Source organism: Oryctolagus cuniculus, chromosome 13 (assembly GCF_964237555.1).
Source record: "Oryctolagus cuniculus chromosome 13, mOryCun1.1, whole genome shotgun sequence".
Lineage (NCBI taxonomy): Eukaryota > Metazoa > Chordata > Mammalia > Lagomorpha > Leporidae > Oryctolagus > Oryctolagus cuniculus.
In genome coordinates, this window is record NC_091444.1 from 108901827 (window position 1) to 108917212 (window position 15386).

General features: G+C 46.6%; 1 protein-coding gene across 4 annotated transcripts in view; it reads left to right on the top strand.

Annotated features, from left to right (window-relative positions):
* ITGB1 (integrin subunit beta 1) overlaps positions 1–15386 on the top strand; it is a 47359-nt gene that overhangs the window by 6944 nt on the left and 25029 nt on the right. For all 4 annotated transcript variants that reach the window (XM_070056197.1, XM_070056196.1, XM_070056198.1 and 1 more), the window contains exons 2-3: positions 11875–11941; positions 14750–14835. In XM_070056197.1, the coding sequence (XP_069912298.1) occupies positions 11875–11941; positions 14750–14835 (153 nt within the window). The remainder of the gene's footprint in view (positions 1–11874; positions 11942–14749; positions 14836–15386) is intronic.

The following is a 15386-nucleotide window of genomic DNA, read 5'->3' on the forward strand; positions in this document are numbered from 1 at the left end:
CTTTCTCTCTGCTCTCTGCACCCTCCCCCCCCCCCCGCCTTGTGTAACTCTGCCTTTCAAATAAATAATTTTTTTTAAAAAAGGTATTTGTTGCCCAAAGCTTTCACATTCATGATCCTGTTGTATCCTGCATCAGTTCTTCCTGGTGAGAAAAATGAGAAACTTAAGTGATTTCTCTCTGTGTGTAGTTTGTTTCTGCATATGTAAGACACAGCCAGCACTGTTGTTGGATTTTGCCATAGGGCAGCTAGGGGAGGGATTAGGTAGAAGATGTGGCCAGTGTTAGTTTGATCAAGGGTAGATTTTACTATCTACCTAAAAAGTGGTTGAAGTTATACAATCTGGGGACAAAACTCAATTCCTAACAAGTTCTGGGGAACACAAGTTGTTACCATTGATCAGGGAGTCACTTCTGCTGCCTCCATTCACAAGCAACTTTGTAAACTTGCTCCAGAGAAAGCCTTCTCAACAAAAACAGTTGCTAATTCTTCTTTTCTCCTCAGGGAAAGGCAAAAAACTCTTAGAAAGTGTTCGGAAGGAGCAGTGTAAGCCCTCCTGCGAGTGGGAGGGGCCGGGTGCCCACTGGCTGGGGTAGCTTTGTTTCACAAAGCAAGACAACTGTTTCAAGTCCATTCTTCCGCACTTTTGAGTTTATTGTGTGCTCCCTCTGTTGTTAGAATTTAATGCTCAAATTTTTTTTTCCTGTTCTTAAACAAGGCTGTCCTTTTCGGTTGTCTGCTTTTCAGGTCATGTTGATTGGCTTGAGTTCTGGGTGGCTTTTCTTGTCTGATCTTCCTCTTGTGCTGATTGTGTGTAAGCGTTCTGTAGAGGATTCTGACCCAGATTTCCTTCCCTGGGTCGTTATACTTTCCCTCTCTTTGTGGCCTGTTTTGATCCCTGTGAGGTAAGATTTGTTTGAGGTTTCCCAGATTCCCTGAAAAACATAATGAGCTCGTGCAGATTTTCTCCTCTTGCCTGAGAAGATTCCTCCCTCATTCCCCCTTTGTCTTGGAGAAGTTTCCCACCTCGACCCGCTGTGGTGTAGGGTGTAGTGTCCCAGCCTTTGCCTCTCCCCTCTCCCCACGGTGCTTGTCTCTTGGGCATCTTGGTAGCTGCCCTGGCAGCTGTCCACTGGTGTCCTTGTCCCTGTGGACCAGATGGTAGAGGTGACTGAGCTTTCCTGGTGTCATTCCCTGGAGAAGGTGGCTAGGGTCCCAGTGACCAGTGATGAATGGGTTTGCAGTCCGTTGCTCTGGTCCTCAAGTGCCTACTCCTGTTGTGAGCTGCTGTCAGATTTCTGATTGTTTTCTGAGCAACCAGACCTTTGTTGTCGGATCTCATTAGCTTCAGGCCATAGTAGCACTGTGGTGTGTGAAGAGGTGTTCCTGCTGCTCAGCTCGTCTGCCTGGTCGAGAGTGGTAAACTTGAGCAGGTTTCCAGTGCAGACAGCTGTTGTGTTTGTCCACAAGAGGTGGTGGGGGAAAGCCTCAGTGAAGTATGACTCTCGCAGTGCTGGCCTTGGATTGCTTAGCCTCTTGTCTGTTCTTCCCCTCTCAGTCATTCACTCACTCACTCATTGCAGGTCCTGTTCCATCCTTCCTGTAAATTATGTTAATCATTAATCCTTTTATATTATCTGGAGTTAGCGCCACACCTCTTCCTGCCAGACAGAAGGGACATTTTACTTTTCCTAAAAGGGGAAGGGTGCTCTTGCCAGGGGATGACGTCATCTTCACCTCTCACCCTCAAGTGGTGCAGAGCTCAGTGAGATTTCTCAGTTTCTCATGCTCTTCCCATTTTACTCTGTGGGAAGTGGAAAGAGCCACATGCTAATTCCTGGAGTCATCAAGTCTGATTCTGTTCTGGAGTACAGTGATTTTTTAAACCCACTTTTAAAATTTTATTAATATAAAGGGAACAGATTTCATGTATTTCATTGGTACAGTTCTAAGAACATAACCGTATTTCCCTCCCTTCCCTCTTCAGTCCTCCTCCTTCCTTCTTTCCTTTAATTTCTATAAAGACAATTTATTTTTTAAGTGCTAAGCACCTTTTATTAATACATTTTTCTATCTAAAATTCAAGACTCAATTTTTTGTGATTTTTTTTATATAGAGTGAACAAATTCCATGTATTTCATATATACAAATTTAGGAGTATAGTGATACTTCCCACCCTACCCTCCCTCCTCCTTCCTTTCTTATTCTTTTAATTTTTTTTTGACAGGTAGAGTTAGACAGAGAGAGAGAGAGAGAAAGGTCTTCTTCCATTGGTTCACCCCCCAAATGGTCCCTCCCAAATCGGCGCTGTGCCAGTCTGAAGCCAGGAGCCAGGTGCTTCCTTCTGGTCTTTCATGCTGATACAGAGCCCAAGCATCTGCACCATCCTCTACTGCCCTCCCGGGCCACAGCAGAGAGCTGGACTGAAGAGGAGCAACTGGGACAGAATCCGGTGTCCCAACCGGGACTAGAACCCTGGGGTGCCAGCGCTGCAGGTGGAGTATTAATCTAGTGAGCCGTGGCGCTGGCCTCTTTTAATTTCTACAGTGACATTCTTTCAGTTTTTTTTACAATCATAAGCTTAACCCTCCAGTAAGTAAAGAATTCAACAAATAGTAAGAAAAAAAAAACACTGTCCCTTAACAGTAGAGACAAGAGCTGTAAACAGTAGTTCTCAAAATGTCAGTTTTGTACATATACATTATATTTTTTGGACTCTGTTGGTTACTACAGATCGGAGAAAACATGGTATTTGTCATTTTGGGGACTGACTTATTTCACTAATTATAATGGTTTCCAGTTGCATCCATTTTGTCTCAAAAGACAGGATTTCCTTCTTTTTTTATGGCTGGTAGTATTGTATATAAATACACCATATTCTCACTCATCAGTTGTTGTACATATGGGTTGACTTTGTATCTTAGCTATTGTGAATTGGGCTGCAATAAACATGGGGGTGCAGATCACTCTTTCATATGCTGATTTCGTTTCCTTTGGGTAAATTCCCAGAAGTGGGATGACTGGGTCATATGGTAGAGATCTATTTTCAGATTTCTGAGGTATCTCCATGCTGTCTTCCGCAATGGCTTGTACTAGTTTGCATTCCCACCAACAGTGGATTAGAGAACCTTTTCCCCTGTATCCTTGGCAGCATTTATTAGTTTTTGATTTCTGTATGATAGCTGTTCTAACTGGGGTGATGTGAAACCACACTGTGATTTTTGAGTTGCATTTCCCTGATGGCTAGTGATTCAGAACATTTTTTAATGTGTCTTTTGGCCATTTGAATTTCATCTTTTGAAAAATACCTGTTCAAGTCCTTTGCCCATTTATTAACTGGATTGTTGTGATGTTGAGTTTCTTGAGCTCTTTATAGATTGTGTGCTATTTTTTTTTTTTAATTTATTTGGAAGGCAGAGTTAGAATGAGAGATGGAGAGGTGGAGGGAGAGATTCTATCTTCTGGTTCACTTCTCAAATGGCCACAACACCCAGAGCTGGAAGCTAGTAGCCAGGAGCTTCTTCTGGGTCTTCCACGTAGGAAGTGGGGGCCCAAGCACTTGGGCCATTCTCTGCTGCCCTCCCAGTACATTAGCAGGGAACTAGGTTCAAGTGGAGCTGCTGGGACTTGAACTGGCGCACGTATGGGATGCCTGCCCTACAGGTAGTGTGACTGGCTGCGCCACAGCCCTGGAACCAGAATCTGGGTATTAATCCTTTATCAGCTGCATAGTTTGCAAACATTTTCTCCCATTCTGTCAGTTGCCTTTCACTTTGTTAAGTGCTTCCTTTGCAGTGTAGGAGCTTCTTGGTGTGATTCCATTTGTGTATTTTTGCTTTGATTGCCTGTGCTCCTGGGGTCTTTTCCAAGGAGTCTGCCTATGCCAATGTCTTGCAGTTTCCTCACTGTTCTCCTCTTGTAGTTTGATGGTATCAGGTTGTAGCAAAGACGTGATTTCAGGCCCCTCACAGGCTTAATTCATCAGTCACCATATTATTCAACAGGTAAAAGGTAGGAAGACCATTATGCTTAGAGAAATAAGGCAGTGCCCAAAAGACAAGTATCACAGGTTTTCTCAGATATGTGATAATTAATATAGGATACAACAAAATGCGTAGGAATGAAATGGACATCTTGTGATATGATTGTTGTTTTTAACCCTTGCTTACACTTATGTGGAACTGCAAGCTTCCTACTTTTTAGACTGATTTTTATTTATTAAAACCTGTTACTGGCCTGTTTATTTGTTCTCCCTTCTCTAGAGATACAGAGCTGATAGGGTATCAACTTCAGGAGACAGAGTGTTAGGAGTGTGGCTCCTGTGGTTGTGGCAGCTGAAAAGGTCATCTACTGGCTAGCTCGGTGTGTGCAAGCGCAGGGCCACAGCGCCAGGGATGCTGAGGTTGTGCGTCTCAGCTGAGGCTGAAAGTCTGAGTGTCCTTGGAGGGGCCCCAGCTCTTAGAGCCAGATTTGCGGTCCCCTTCAGTCTCTCCAGATGCCTGGCCCTTGATGCCCACCCGTGTGGAAGCCAGGTCATCCCAGCCAGCGCAGTCAGACTCGCTTGCTAATCTCGTCTGAAAGCATGCCCACAGACTCATTCACAGTAACGCTTTCCCAGGTTTCAAGGTATTCCTTAATCCAGTCAGGTGGACACCGTGAAATTGACTGTCCCAGGAAGAAATGATAGTAGGGTTGGACATCTGCAGCAGTTAAGATCCAGCTTGAGAAGCCTGCATCTCAGATCTGAGTATCTGGGTTCAAGTCCCCCCTCTGCTTCTGATTCCAGTTTCCTGCTAATGTGCACCCCAGGAGGCAGCAGCTTAGTACTCAAGTATTTGGGCTGTTGCCACCCACATGGGAGACCTGGATGAAGTTCTTGGTTCCTGGCCTCTGCCTGGCAAAGCCCTGGCTGTTGAAGGCATTTGGGGGAGTGAATCAGTGGGTTGGAAGATTCTCTCTCTCTCTCTCTTTTTCTCTCTTTCTCTCTCTCTGCCTTTCAAATGAAATGAAAATAAATAATGAAAAAATGATGGCGGAACAGACTTGGGATATATCCAACTTTGCTGCATTTTTGAGAGAGACTTCTATTACATCTTTTTCCACCATTAAGCCAAAAATATTATGACACAGAAAAGGGAGTATTGGAATGGTGAAAATGTCTAACTTGTCTTATTAGAAACCTAAGTGTATTCAAAGCATGGGCTTTTGAGTCTGACCTGGGTTCGTATCCCAGCACTGTCACTTAAATGCTACCTGGTAGGTGTCCAATAAATATTTATTGACTGGAGTTTAATTGTATTGAATAAATACAAATAAATACAACTCCTTGTATAAGGGTTGTGTAGGAAGAAATCTTGTGGATTACTTCTTGTGTGATCTGACTTATGGAGACCTTATTCTAAAACTCTGAAGTAAATGTCACTTGCCACATTTTAAAAGTTTTTTCTCTATAGTTGCTTAATAGCATTCCTGATCTGAAAATCCAAAGTCTAAAATGCTGCTGAAACTGAAAGCTTTTGAGTGCTGATGTGATGCCCCCCCTTTTAAGATTTATTTATTTATTTATTTGAAAGGCAGAGTTACAGAGGTGAGAGAGAGAGAGATCTTCCATCTGGTTTGCTTCCCAGATGGTCACAATGGCCAGACTGGGCCATGCTGAAGCCAGGAGTGTCTTCTGGGTCTCCCACATGGGTGTAAGGGCCCAAGGACTTGGGCCATCTTGTACTGCTTTCCCAAGTCCATTAACAGGGAGCTGGATCAGAAGTGGAGCAGCAAGGACTTTGAACCAGTACCCATATGGGATGCCAGTGCTGCACACTGCAGCTTAACCCACTGCATCACAGCTCTGGCCCAGTGGAAGATTATATACCTGACCTCAGGGGATGGGTTTACAGTCAAACTGTAGGTGCACTAACAATACTGCATAACATCACCTTCAGGCTGTTAAGACATACAGATTTCATGTTTAGATGTGGGTCCCATCTCTAATGTATCCACTATGGATATGGGGGTTTCAAAGAGTTAATGGAAGATGCGAATTACCTTTTAGTCCCTCCCCCCCATATATGCAGTCTTCAAAATCTCCAAACATCTCAAATCCAAACTCTCTGGTCCATGTGTTCAAATAAAGGATAGTTAATTGTACATGCAGAGTTTCTGCATTGTGTCTGCACCTGTAAAAGAGGAGGCCAAGTGAGGGATTTGAGTATGTATTTAAACGCTTGACCAGGATATAAAAACATCCTTAACCTTGGTGAGTAAAGATGAGTGTACAGTGAAGATTAAAACAGTTATGCACAGTTTCCTGACAGTGGAAACATTGCAGACATTTGATGCTATTAACCATTAAAATGAGATTGGTTGTGGGAGGTGCTTAAGACTGTGTTCAAGGAATGAGTTATGATAGATAAAATTGAACATGGTAAAAAATGACCTCAGAGTGAAATGCTCTGGTAGGAATGAGACACAGATCCTATCTCTGTATTTGTGAAATAACAAAATTAAAATAGCTGTTGTTGGCCAGCAGTCAACTTGAGATATAAACTCGTCGAGCATTACAAGCCCTTTGCATTTCTGTGCTCTGAGTCAGTTCTAACACGATGTTCTCTCTTTTAAAATAGTGATTAAGCAAGCCTTCAAAAACTCATAGTTAATGACGTCCACCATCAGGCAGTGGCCTCTGGGTTCATTCCCACTTGTGCAGGTTACTTAGGTGGTTTGGTTTCCTAAATAATTACTCTTGGACCTCAGAGGGTGACTGTGAAGAGATGGATGCTGTCATTATTGAACTCAGTATTGTCTTTATTACTGTCATTTGAAGGTGTGTTGACATAAAAGTCCAATATTGTAAGAGCAGCCAGGACTAGAACCCGGCGCCCATATGGGATGCCGGCGCCGCAGGCAGAGGGTCAACCAAGTGAGCCACAGCGCTGGCCCCAGTAGGCCTTCTGTCTGTTCCTTGCATGAGTAGTTGCAGTAGACGTAAGTGTGAAGGAGTGAATGCCCCTGAGGCCACGGTTTCCCTGCTGGAGACTGGATTGAAGATGCACTTCCCACTGATGCCCTCTGAGGAATAGTTTCACTTTCTTTCTGTATTTTTTTTAAGGTTTATTTATTTATTTGAAGCCAGAGAGACGGAGAGAGAGAGAGAAGTCTTCCATCCTCTGGTTACTCTCTAGATGGCTGCAATGGCCAGAGTTGCACAAATTCATAGTCAGGAGCCAGGAGCCTCTTCCAGGTCTCCCACGTGGGTGCAGTGGCCCAAGGACTTGGATCATCTTCAGCTGCTTTCCCAGGCCATAGCAGAGAGCTGGATCAGATGTAGAGCATCTGGGACTCGAACCAGTGTCCATTTGGGATGACGGCACAGCAGGCAGCGGCTTTACCCACTACACTACAGTGCCGGCCCCGAGTTAATTTTTTTTTTAAGATTTATTTATTTATTTGAAAGAGTTACACAGAGAGAGGAGAGGAGAGAGAGAGAGGTCTTCCGTTCAATGGTTCACTCTCAAATTGGCTGCAACGGCCAGAGCTGCGCCGATCAGAAGCCAGGAGCCAGGAACTTCCTCTGGGTCTCCCACATGGGTGCGGGGGCCCAAGGACTTGGGCCATCTTGTACTGCTATCCCAGGCCATAGCAGAGAGCTGGATCAGAAGTGGAGCGACCAGGTCTCAAACCGGTGCCCATATGGGATGCGGTGCTTCGGGCCAGGGTGTTAACCCGCTGCGCTGCAGCTCCGGCCCCTGTGGTCTGAGCAAGGTCGAACCTCCAGGCACCCACTATGAGATAAGACCCTTATATTGGCCGGCGCCGTGGCTCACTAGGCTAATCCTCTGCCTGCGGTGCCGGCACCCCGGGTTCTAGTCCTGGTTGGGGTGCCAGATTCTGTCCTGGTTGCTCCTCTTCCAGTCCAGCTCTGCTGTGGCCCAGGAAGGCAGTGGAGGATGGCCCAGGTCCTTGGGCCCTGCACCCGCATGGGAGACCAGGAGGAAGCACCTGGCTCCTGGCTTCGGATTGGCACAGCGCACCTACTGCAATGCGCCGGTCATAGCGGCCACTTGGGGGGGTGGTGAACCAACGGAAAAAGGAACACCTCCCTCCCTCCCTCCCTCCCTCCCTCCCTCCCTCCCTCCCTCCCTCCCTCCCTCCCTCTCTCTCTCTCTCTCTTTCTTTCTTTCTTTCTTTCTTTCTTTCTTTCTTTCTTTCTTTCTTCAGAGTGGACAGTGAAAGAGAGAGAAACAGAGAGAAAGGTCTTCCTTGGCAGTTGGTTCACCCTCCAGTGGCCGGCGCGCTGTGGCTGGCGCACCACGCTGATCCAAAGGCAGGAACCAGGTGCTTCTCCTGGTCTCCCATGGGGTGCAGGGCCCAAGGACTTGGGCCATCCTCCACTGCACTCCCTGGCCACAGCAGAGAGCTGGCCTGGAAGAGGGGCAACCGGGACAGAATCCGGCGCCCCGACCGGGACTAGAACACGGTGTGCCAGCGCCGCAAGGCGGAGGATTAGCCTAGTGAGCTGCGGCGCTGGCCGGAAGACCTTTCTCTCTGTCTCTCTCACTGTCTAACTCTGCCTGTCAAAAAAACAACAACAACAACAACAACAAAAAAAACAAAAAACAAACAAACAAAAACCTTATATTGGCTTCTTCTCTTTGTCTTGGTTCACTGTCTTCAAAGTACCTCTTTTCCTGAGGTCTTCTTCCACATAGACTGCTGCACCTGTTCTCGGCCCCGCCCCCCCCCCCCCTTTTTTTTCTGTTTGAGAGGCTGCAAGACAGCTCCCATGTGCTGGGTCACAGTAAATGCCTGCCACGTTGGGGCTGGGCTGCAGCTGGGAGCCAGGAGCTCATTCCCAGGCTCCTGTGTGAGTGGTGGGAATCCAGCTACTTGAGCTTTGACTGCCACCTCCCAGAGTCTGCTGTAGCAGGAAGCTGGAATGGGAGCCAGAGCTGGGACTTAAATCAGGTATTCCAGTGTCAGGTACAGTGCTCTAACCGCTAGGCTGAACACCCACACCTCTTCTTTTTAAGCCTGGCTTTCTGCAGCTGTCACCAGCCGGTCACTGCACCTCTGTTTCTGGCCTGGGCACCAAGCGTTCCAGGAGAGTGGACGTGAGACCTGGAGCTGCCCAGGCCCCCTGTGGGCTCTGCTGCTCCTCAGTGCTTGTTTGTTTTCCCTGTTTCTGGGTTGGGGGTCAGCAGAGGCAGGAGGGTTTCAGAAGGCGGAAGTTTTGTCAAGGTTCATTGAAGGAAAAGGACAGTGCTCTTCAAAGTGAGGTTTTAGAGGTAGATAATATTAGGACGCATTATCTGCTGCCCAACACCCTTACCTTAGTGGTGATCTTGTGTATTTTGAAAGATTTCGGAAGACACCAGTGCTCATTAAAGTAGCCCGAGTCGTGTCCTGCAGCAGCACTTGGTCTGCTCCGCGTGTGGAACTGCCTGGCCGCTGCACTCCTCCGGTGTTTCCACGGGACTCCTTGTGCTCATGCCTCTGGATTTGGTGGTGTTACTGGAATTGCTTAGAATTCTAGTCTGTTTGATGTATTATACATTTCAGGCAGGCCTTGAAAGGGAATTGCTACGCGTTTCCCTTGCCACATTCCACTTTTGTTGCTGTCTTGGATGCAGTCATGAGTACTGTGTAAGCAAAACTAAGCTCAAGGCGTGACAGAACTCGCCAGTCTGAGCACGGCTGCAGAGTGAATGCCTGCACACCTTCTCCTTGTGTCTTCCTCCGGCAGCCAGCCTGCAGCAGAGGCAGCACAGGTGTGATGTTTGGCACTGCAGGGTGGAGCACCTTGCCTGAGGCGTGCGAGTGCACTGGGGGTGAACCCCGGGCATGGAGTTCAGTTAGCTCTTCCTGGAGAAAATCTACCAAGAAACAAGTTAAGCTGTTTTCATTAAGAAGCAGAAAAAAGAAAATAGCAAGACACACACACACACACACACACACACACACTCACTGTTGTCTTCCTGTGGTGCTGTCTCTTTTCTGTTCCAGGTATTCTTACTACATGTCATTCCTCTCATGTTCGTGTGCACTACATCCGTAGTTATCCTATAAGCCTCTGACTGTGGTGGTGTTCTGTTTTTTTTTTTTTTTTAAGATTTATTTATTTGAAAGTTAGATTTACAGAGAGAGAAGGAGAGGCAGAGAGAGAGAGAGAGAGGTCTTCCATCTGCTGGTTCACTCCCGAATTGGCCGGTGCCAGGAAGCCAGGAGCCAGGAGCTTCTTCCAGGTCTCCCATGTGTGTACAGGGGCCCACGGACTTGGGTCATCTTCTGCTTTCCCAGGCCATAGCAGAGAGCTGGATCTGAACTGGAGCAGCCGGGACACGAACCAGCGCCCATATGTGATGCTGACACTGCAGGCCGTGGCTTTACCCACTATGCCACAGTGCTGACCCCCGGCATTCTGTTTTGATGGCTGGCTGGTTGTCCACGACATTGAGGCAGTAGAATTCCCTGTTTCTGCCTCTCCTAAATGTCCTTAGCACCTTTGCGAGGTGTGCGTGTGTCACTGTGGGGGAAGTTCCCAGCAACTGGGTTACTTACAGGGTAGAAACACTTTTTAATGTTTCGTTTCGTTTCGTTTCGTTTCTTTTCTTTTCTTTTTCTTTTTCTTTTTCTTTTTCTTTTTTTTTTTTTTTTTGACAGAGATAGAGAAACAGACAGAGAGAAAGGTCTTCCTTCCGTTGGTTCACCCCCTAAAAGGCCACCATGGCTGGCGCTGCGCCGATCCAAAGCCAGGAGTCAGGTGCTTCCTCCTGGTCTCCCACACGGGTGCAGGTGCCCAAGCACTTGGGCCATCCTCCACTGCCTTCTGGGGCCACAGCAGAGAGCTGGACTGGAAGTGGAGCAACCGGGACTAGAACCTGGCGCCCATATGGGATGCAGGTGCCACAGGCAGAGGATTAGCCAAGTGAGCCACGGCGCCGGCCCCCGCTTTTTAATGTTTCAATATGGATTGTGAAATAATTTTCCTCAAAGAGCTACAGTTGATTCTCTGAACCATCTTGAAGTAGGTTTTGTTGGGTTATAAACTTTTTTTTTAACTTTAAGTTGCTTGAAATTGTATTTTTGATAACTAGGAGAGGTAAATTTTTTGATATATATTTGCTTTTCAAAATGTTTCTTCTTGCGGGAGGGACAGATATTTATGCCTAATTGTTGGAGTGGCTGCTGTCCATCAGTGGTGTGTAGTCAGGAGTGGGCGGGTGCCCTGTGGCCGAGCAGTCACGGGTTCAGGGAAGGTGTCCGTGCCTCTTGGCCGGAGGTGGAGGTAGTCTATTTAACACGTAGACTGCTGCTCAGCTTTTTATTTAGAGTCTAATGACTCTTCAGGGACTGGGCCTTTTTAAAACATTTTTTGGTCTCATTTGTAGACCAGAATGTAGAGAATTAAACAATATTTTGTTAATTTTGTGTATGTTTTCTTTAACAAGAAAAATAACGAGAACTCAAACTCAAAGACTTATTCGAGACCTCTTGCAGGTTGTTGGTTTTGGCCTGCAGAGGAATGAAGTCTTGAGGAATTGTAGATGGGAGGGGATTGCAATCACAGGGGAGTTGGAGGTTCCCCTGGACCAAGGCTGTTGAGAGCCTTGATTGTGTTGGGGGACACTGGCTCTGGTATGTCTGAGCACTGTTAATTAAATACTAAGGTATATTTGGTAAAGAGAAGGCACGACTGGACTCTGGGGTGTGGCATGGAAGTTGCTATAATAGTGGGGAAGAGGGCTGGCAATTTGTATGAGGGCTTGAGAGGTATTATGTTTATAAAGTCAGGAGATGCGGTGGGTGGAACATTTATACTGAATACATTTTCCTCACTTTGTGGCTTTTTTGCTATAATAGACTTTTTTTTCTATTTCAGATGAATTTACAACTGATTTTCTGGATTGGACTGCTCGGTTCAATTTGCTGTGTGTTTGGCCAAACAGGTAAAAAAAAATTTTTTTTAAAGATTTTATTTACTTATTTGAGAGGTAGAGCTATAGACAGAGGGAGAGACAGAGAGAAAGTTCTTGCATCTGCTGGTTCGCTCCCCAAATGGCCGCAACGGCTGGAGCTGGGCCGATCTGCAGACCAGAGCTTCTTTCTGGGTCTCCCACACAGCTGTAGGGGCCCAGCCACTTGGGCCATCTTTTACTGGTTTCCCAGCTAAGGAGAGCTGGATCAGAAGAGGAGCAGCTGGGACTAGAACCAGTGCGCATATGGGATGCTGGTGCCGCAGGCAGAGGGGCCCATAGTGCCGGCCCCTCACATTTTTTCAAACAGATTTTTAAAACTTGTTTGAAAGGTAGAGTTACAGAGAGATCAAGGGAGAGACAGAGAGAGTGATCCTCTGGTTCACTCCCTAATGGCTGCAATAGCTAGGGCTGGGCCAGGCAAAGCAGGAAGTTCATCCGGGCCGCTCACGTGGATGCAGGGACCTAAGTACTGGGCTTCCTGCTAATGCACCAGGGAGTTAGCACTGATGGCTCAAGTAATTGGGCCCTTGCTACCCAGTTGTGGCACCCAGAGTAGTTCCTGTCTCTTGGCCTTGGCCTCGGCCTGGCCCAGCCTTGGCTCTTGTGGCTGTTTGGGGAATGAACCAGCAGATGGAAGATCTCCATGTATCTCTGTTTGTTTCGCCCTCTCTCTGTAACTCTGTAAAGTAAGTAAATAAATCTTTAAGAAACAAAGAATGGTCCCAGAGTATGTGGATAAGTGTGCATGTGTATAGTATATGTGTGCGTGCACATGTGCAGTACCTGTGTATGCAGCATGGTTTGTGCATGCATGTATAGTACATGTGTGGGGGATGTGTTGTGTGTATAGTGTGTGTGTGCGCCCATCTGTATAGTATGTTTGGAGTCTACATGTGAGCAAGTGTGTGAATTTAGCACATACATAATTGAAATGAATATAAGCTTGTCCAACATTAAGTAGGGTACATTCATATAATGAAAATATGTGTCATAATTGCAAGCCCCATTTTGAAGAATTTGTAAGGACACAATGAAATACTCGGAAAGCAGTATATAAAAACCATATAGAGGGGCTGGCGCTGTGGCATAGCAGGTAAAGCTGCTGCCTGCAGTACCAGAATCCCATATGGGCGTCAGTTTGAGTCTTAGCTGCTCCACTTCTGATCGAGCTCTCTGCTATGGCCTGGGAAAGCAGTAGAAGATGGCCCAAGTCCTTGGGCCCCAGCACCCACGTGGGAGACCTGGAAGAAGCTCCTGGTTTTGGATTGGCAGAGCTCTGGCTGTTGCGGCCAATTGGGGAGTGACTAGCAGATAGAAAACCTCTCTCTCGAGCCGGCGCCGTGGCTCAATAGGCTAATCCTCCACCTTGCGGCGCCGGCACACCGGGTTCTAGTCCCGGTCGGGGCGCCGGATTCTGTCCCGGTTGCCCCTCTTCCAGGCCAGCTCTCTGCTATGGCCAGGGAGTGCAGTGGAGGATGGCCCAGGTGCTTGGGCCCTGCACCCCATGGGAGACCAGGAAAAAGCACCTGGATCCTGGCTCCTGCCATCGGATCAGCGCGGTGCGCCGGCTGCAGCGGCGGCCATCGGAGGGTGAACCAACGGCAAGGGAAGACCTTTCTCTCTCTGTCTCTCTCTCTCACTGTCCACTCTGCCTATCAAAAATAAAAAAAAAAAAAAATAAAAAAAAAGAAAACCTCTCTCTCTTTCTCTCTCTCTCTGCTTCTCCTTCTCTCTCTGTGTAACTCTGACTTTCAAATAAATAAATAAATCTTAAAAAAAGTATAGAAAACATGTTCTCAGTTTCATTTTTTTTAAAAGACTTATGTATTTATTTGAAAGGCAGAATTACAGAGAGGCAGAGGCAGAGAGAGAGAGAGAGAGAGAAGCCTTCCATCCACTGGTTCACTCTCCAGATGGCCACAATGGCTGGAGCTGAGCTGAGCCGAGCCCAAACCAGGAGCCTCCTCTGGGCCTCCCGTGTGGTTGCAGGGGCCCAAGAACTTGGGCCATCCTCCACTGCTTTCCCAGGCTATAGGAGAGCATTGTATCAGAAGTGGGGCAGCCGGGGCTCGAACTGGCACCCACATGGGATGCCGGCAGCGCAGGCTTTCCCCTCTTTGCCACAGCGCTGGCCCCCTCAGTTTCGTTTAAATAGTCTGTGTGCTTGCTTCCCTGCTGCCTGTCTCTGCCCAGAACAACACCTGGAGAGGCGTCCGCAGCGGTGATAAGGATGACGTGAATGTGGATGACTTGTAGTTCCTGTTTATGCTCTTGTGTGTTTTCTGTAATAAGCTTATGTGAAGTTTATAATCAGGAAAGAAATGACAGCCAGTCCTTCCTGTGTTTATTAGATGAAAAGCTTGCTGCTCCTTAAGTGGGTTCAAAGATGTAAGAGTACTTTGAACACAGAAGCGAACAGTCATGGGTTATCCCCAAACAAAGGAATGGCCCTGGAGGTGCTTGTGGGAAAAGTATGAACACTTTATGTGGTTGTGTGAAAACGGAGAGCATTTGTAACCATCCCAGATGACAGATTCTGAAATTCATGCCTTTGGACAAGAGGATAAATATATAGATAGGCACCTTGTCTTTCATATGGAATACTAGAAAGGCAAGATCCAAAATGGCGATCTCTCTGGGGTAGGTGCCTTTAGCTTGGTAACTCACTCCTGGTAGTCTGGCTAATGCTTGCATATCGCATCACTTGTCACTGGATCTTGATGTTTTGTTATTTTCTCTCTGAAACTTCAAGGAAAGTGGTCTGTTCTTTTTTGACAGATGAAAATAGATGTTTAAAAGCAAATGCTAAATCGTGTGGAGAATGCATCCAGGCAGGCCCCAATTGTGGGTGGTGCACAAATTCGGTAAGTAAAATTGCTTCCGGTTTATCCTGCAGTCATCAGGTTCCCCAGCTCTGTGTCCTTCAGCGTTTATTAAGCAACATGGGATGGTTGAGAATGGGCCGTGCAGCACAGTGGCCAGTCAGCTCCTGGGACTGTGCGGCCCTTGGCATTTCAGGGCTCCTCACAACTTTCTCGGAAAATGCACATTATGAAAAAATTATGATTGGATATCAAAGATTTTCTGCACCAAAATAAACTTACCTTTAGTTCCATCCATAGACTTTTTGGAGTAGCCTTGTTTGGATGGTACAAATTGAGATTGCTGAAAGTTTCAAATATGTACTGTACTTTAAGACTTAGTATAAAAAGAATCATTAATGTCAAAATAATATCCTGAATATATGCATTTTTACATGTTTTAACACATACTAGAGTTAATTTCCTTCTTTTCCTTTGTGGGTGTGGCTTCTGGACAGGTTTAGAACATGGATGTGTGGCATATTTCTGCTGGGTAACTTTCCAAAGTAGCTTAGCTGTTTAGTTTGACTGTTTTAATGTTTTCTCCTGCTTTG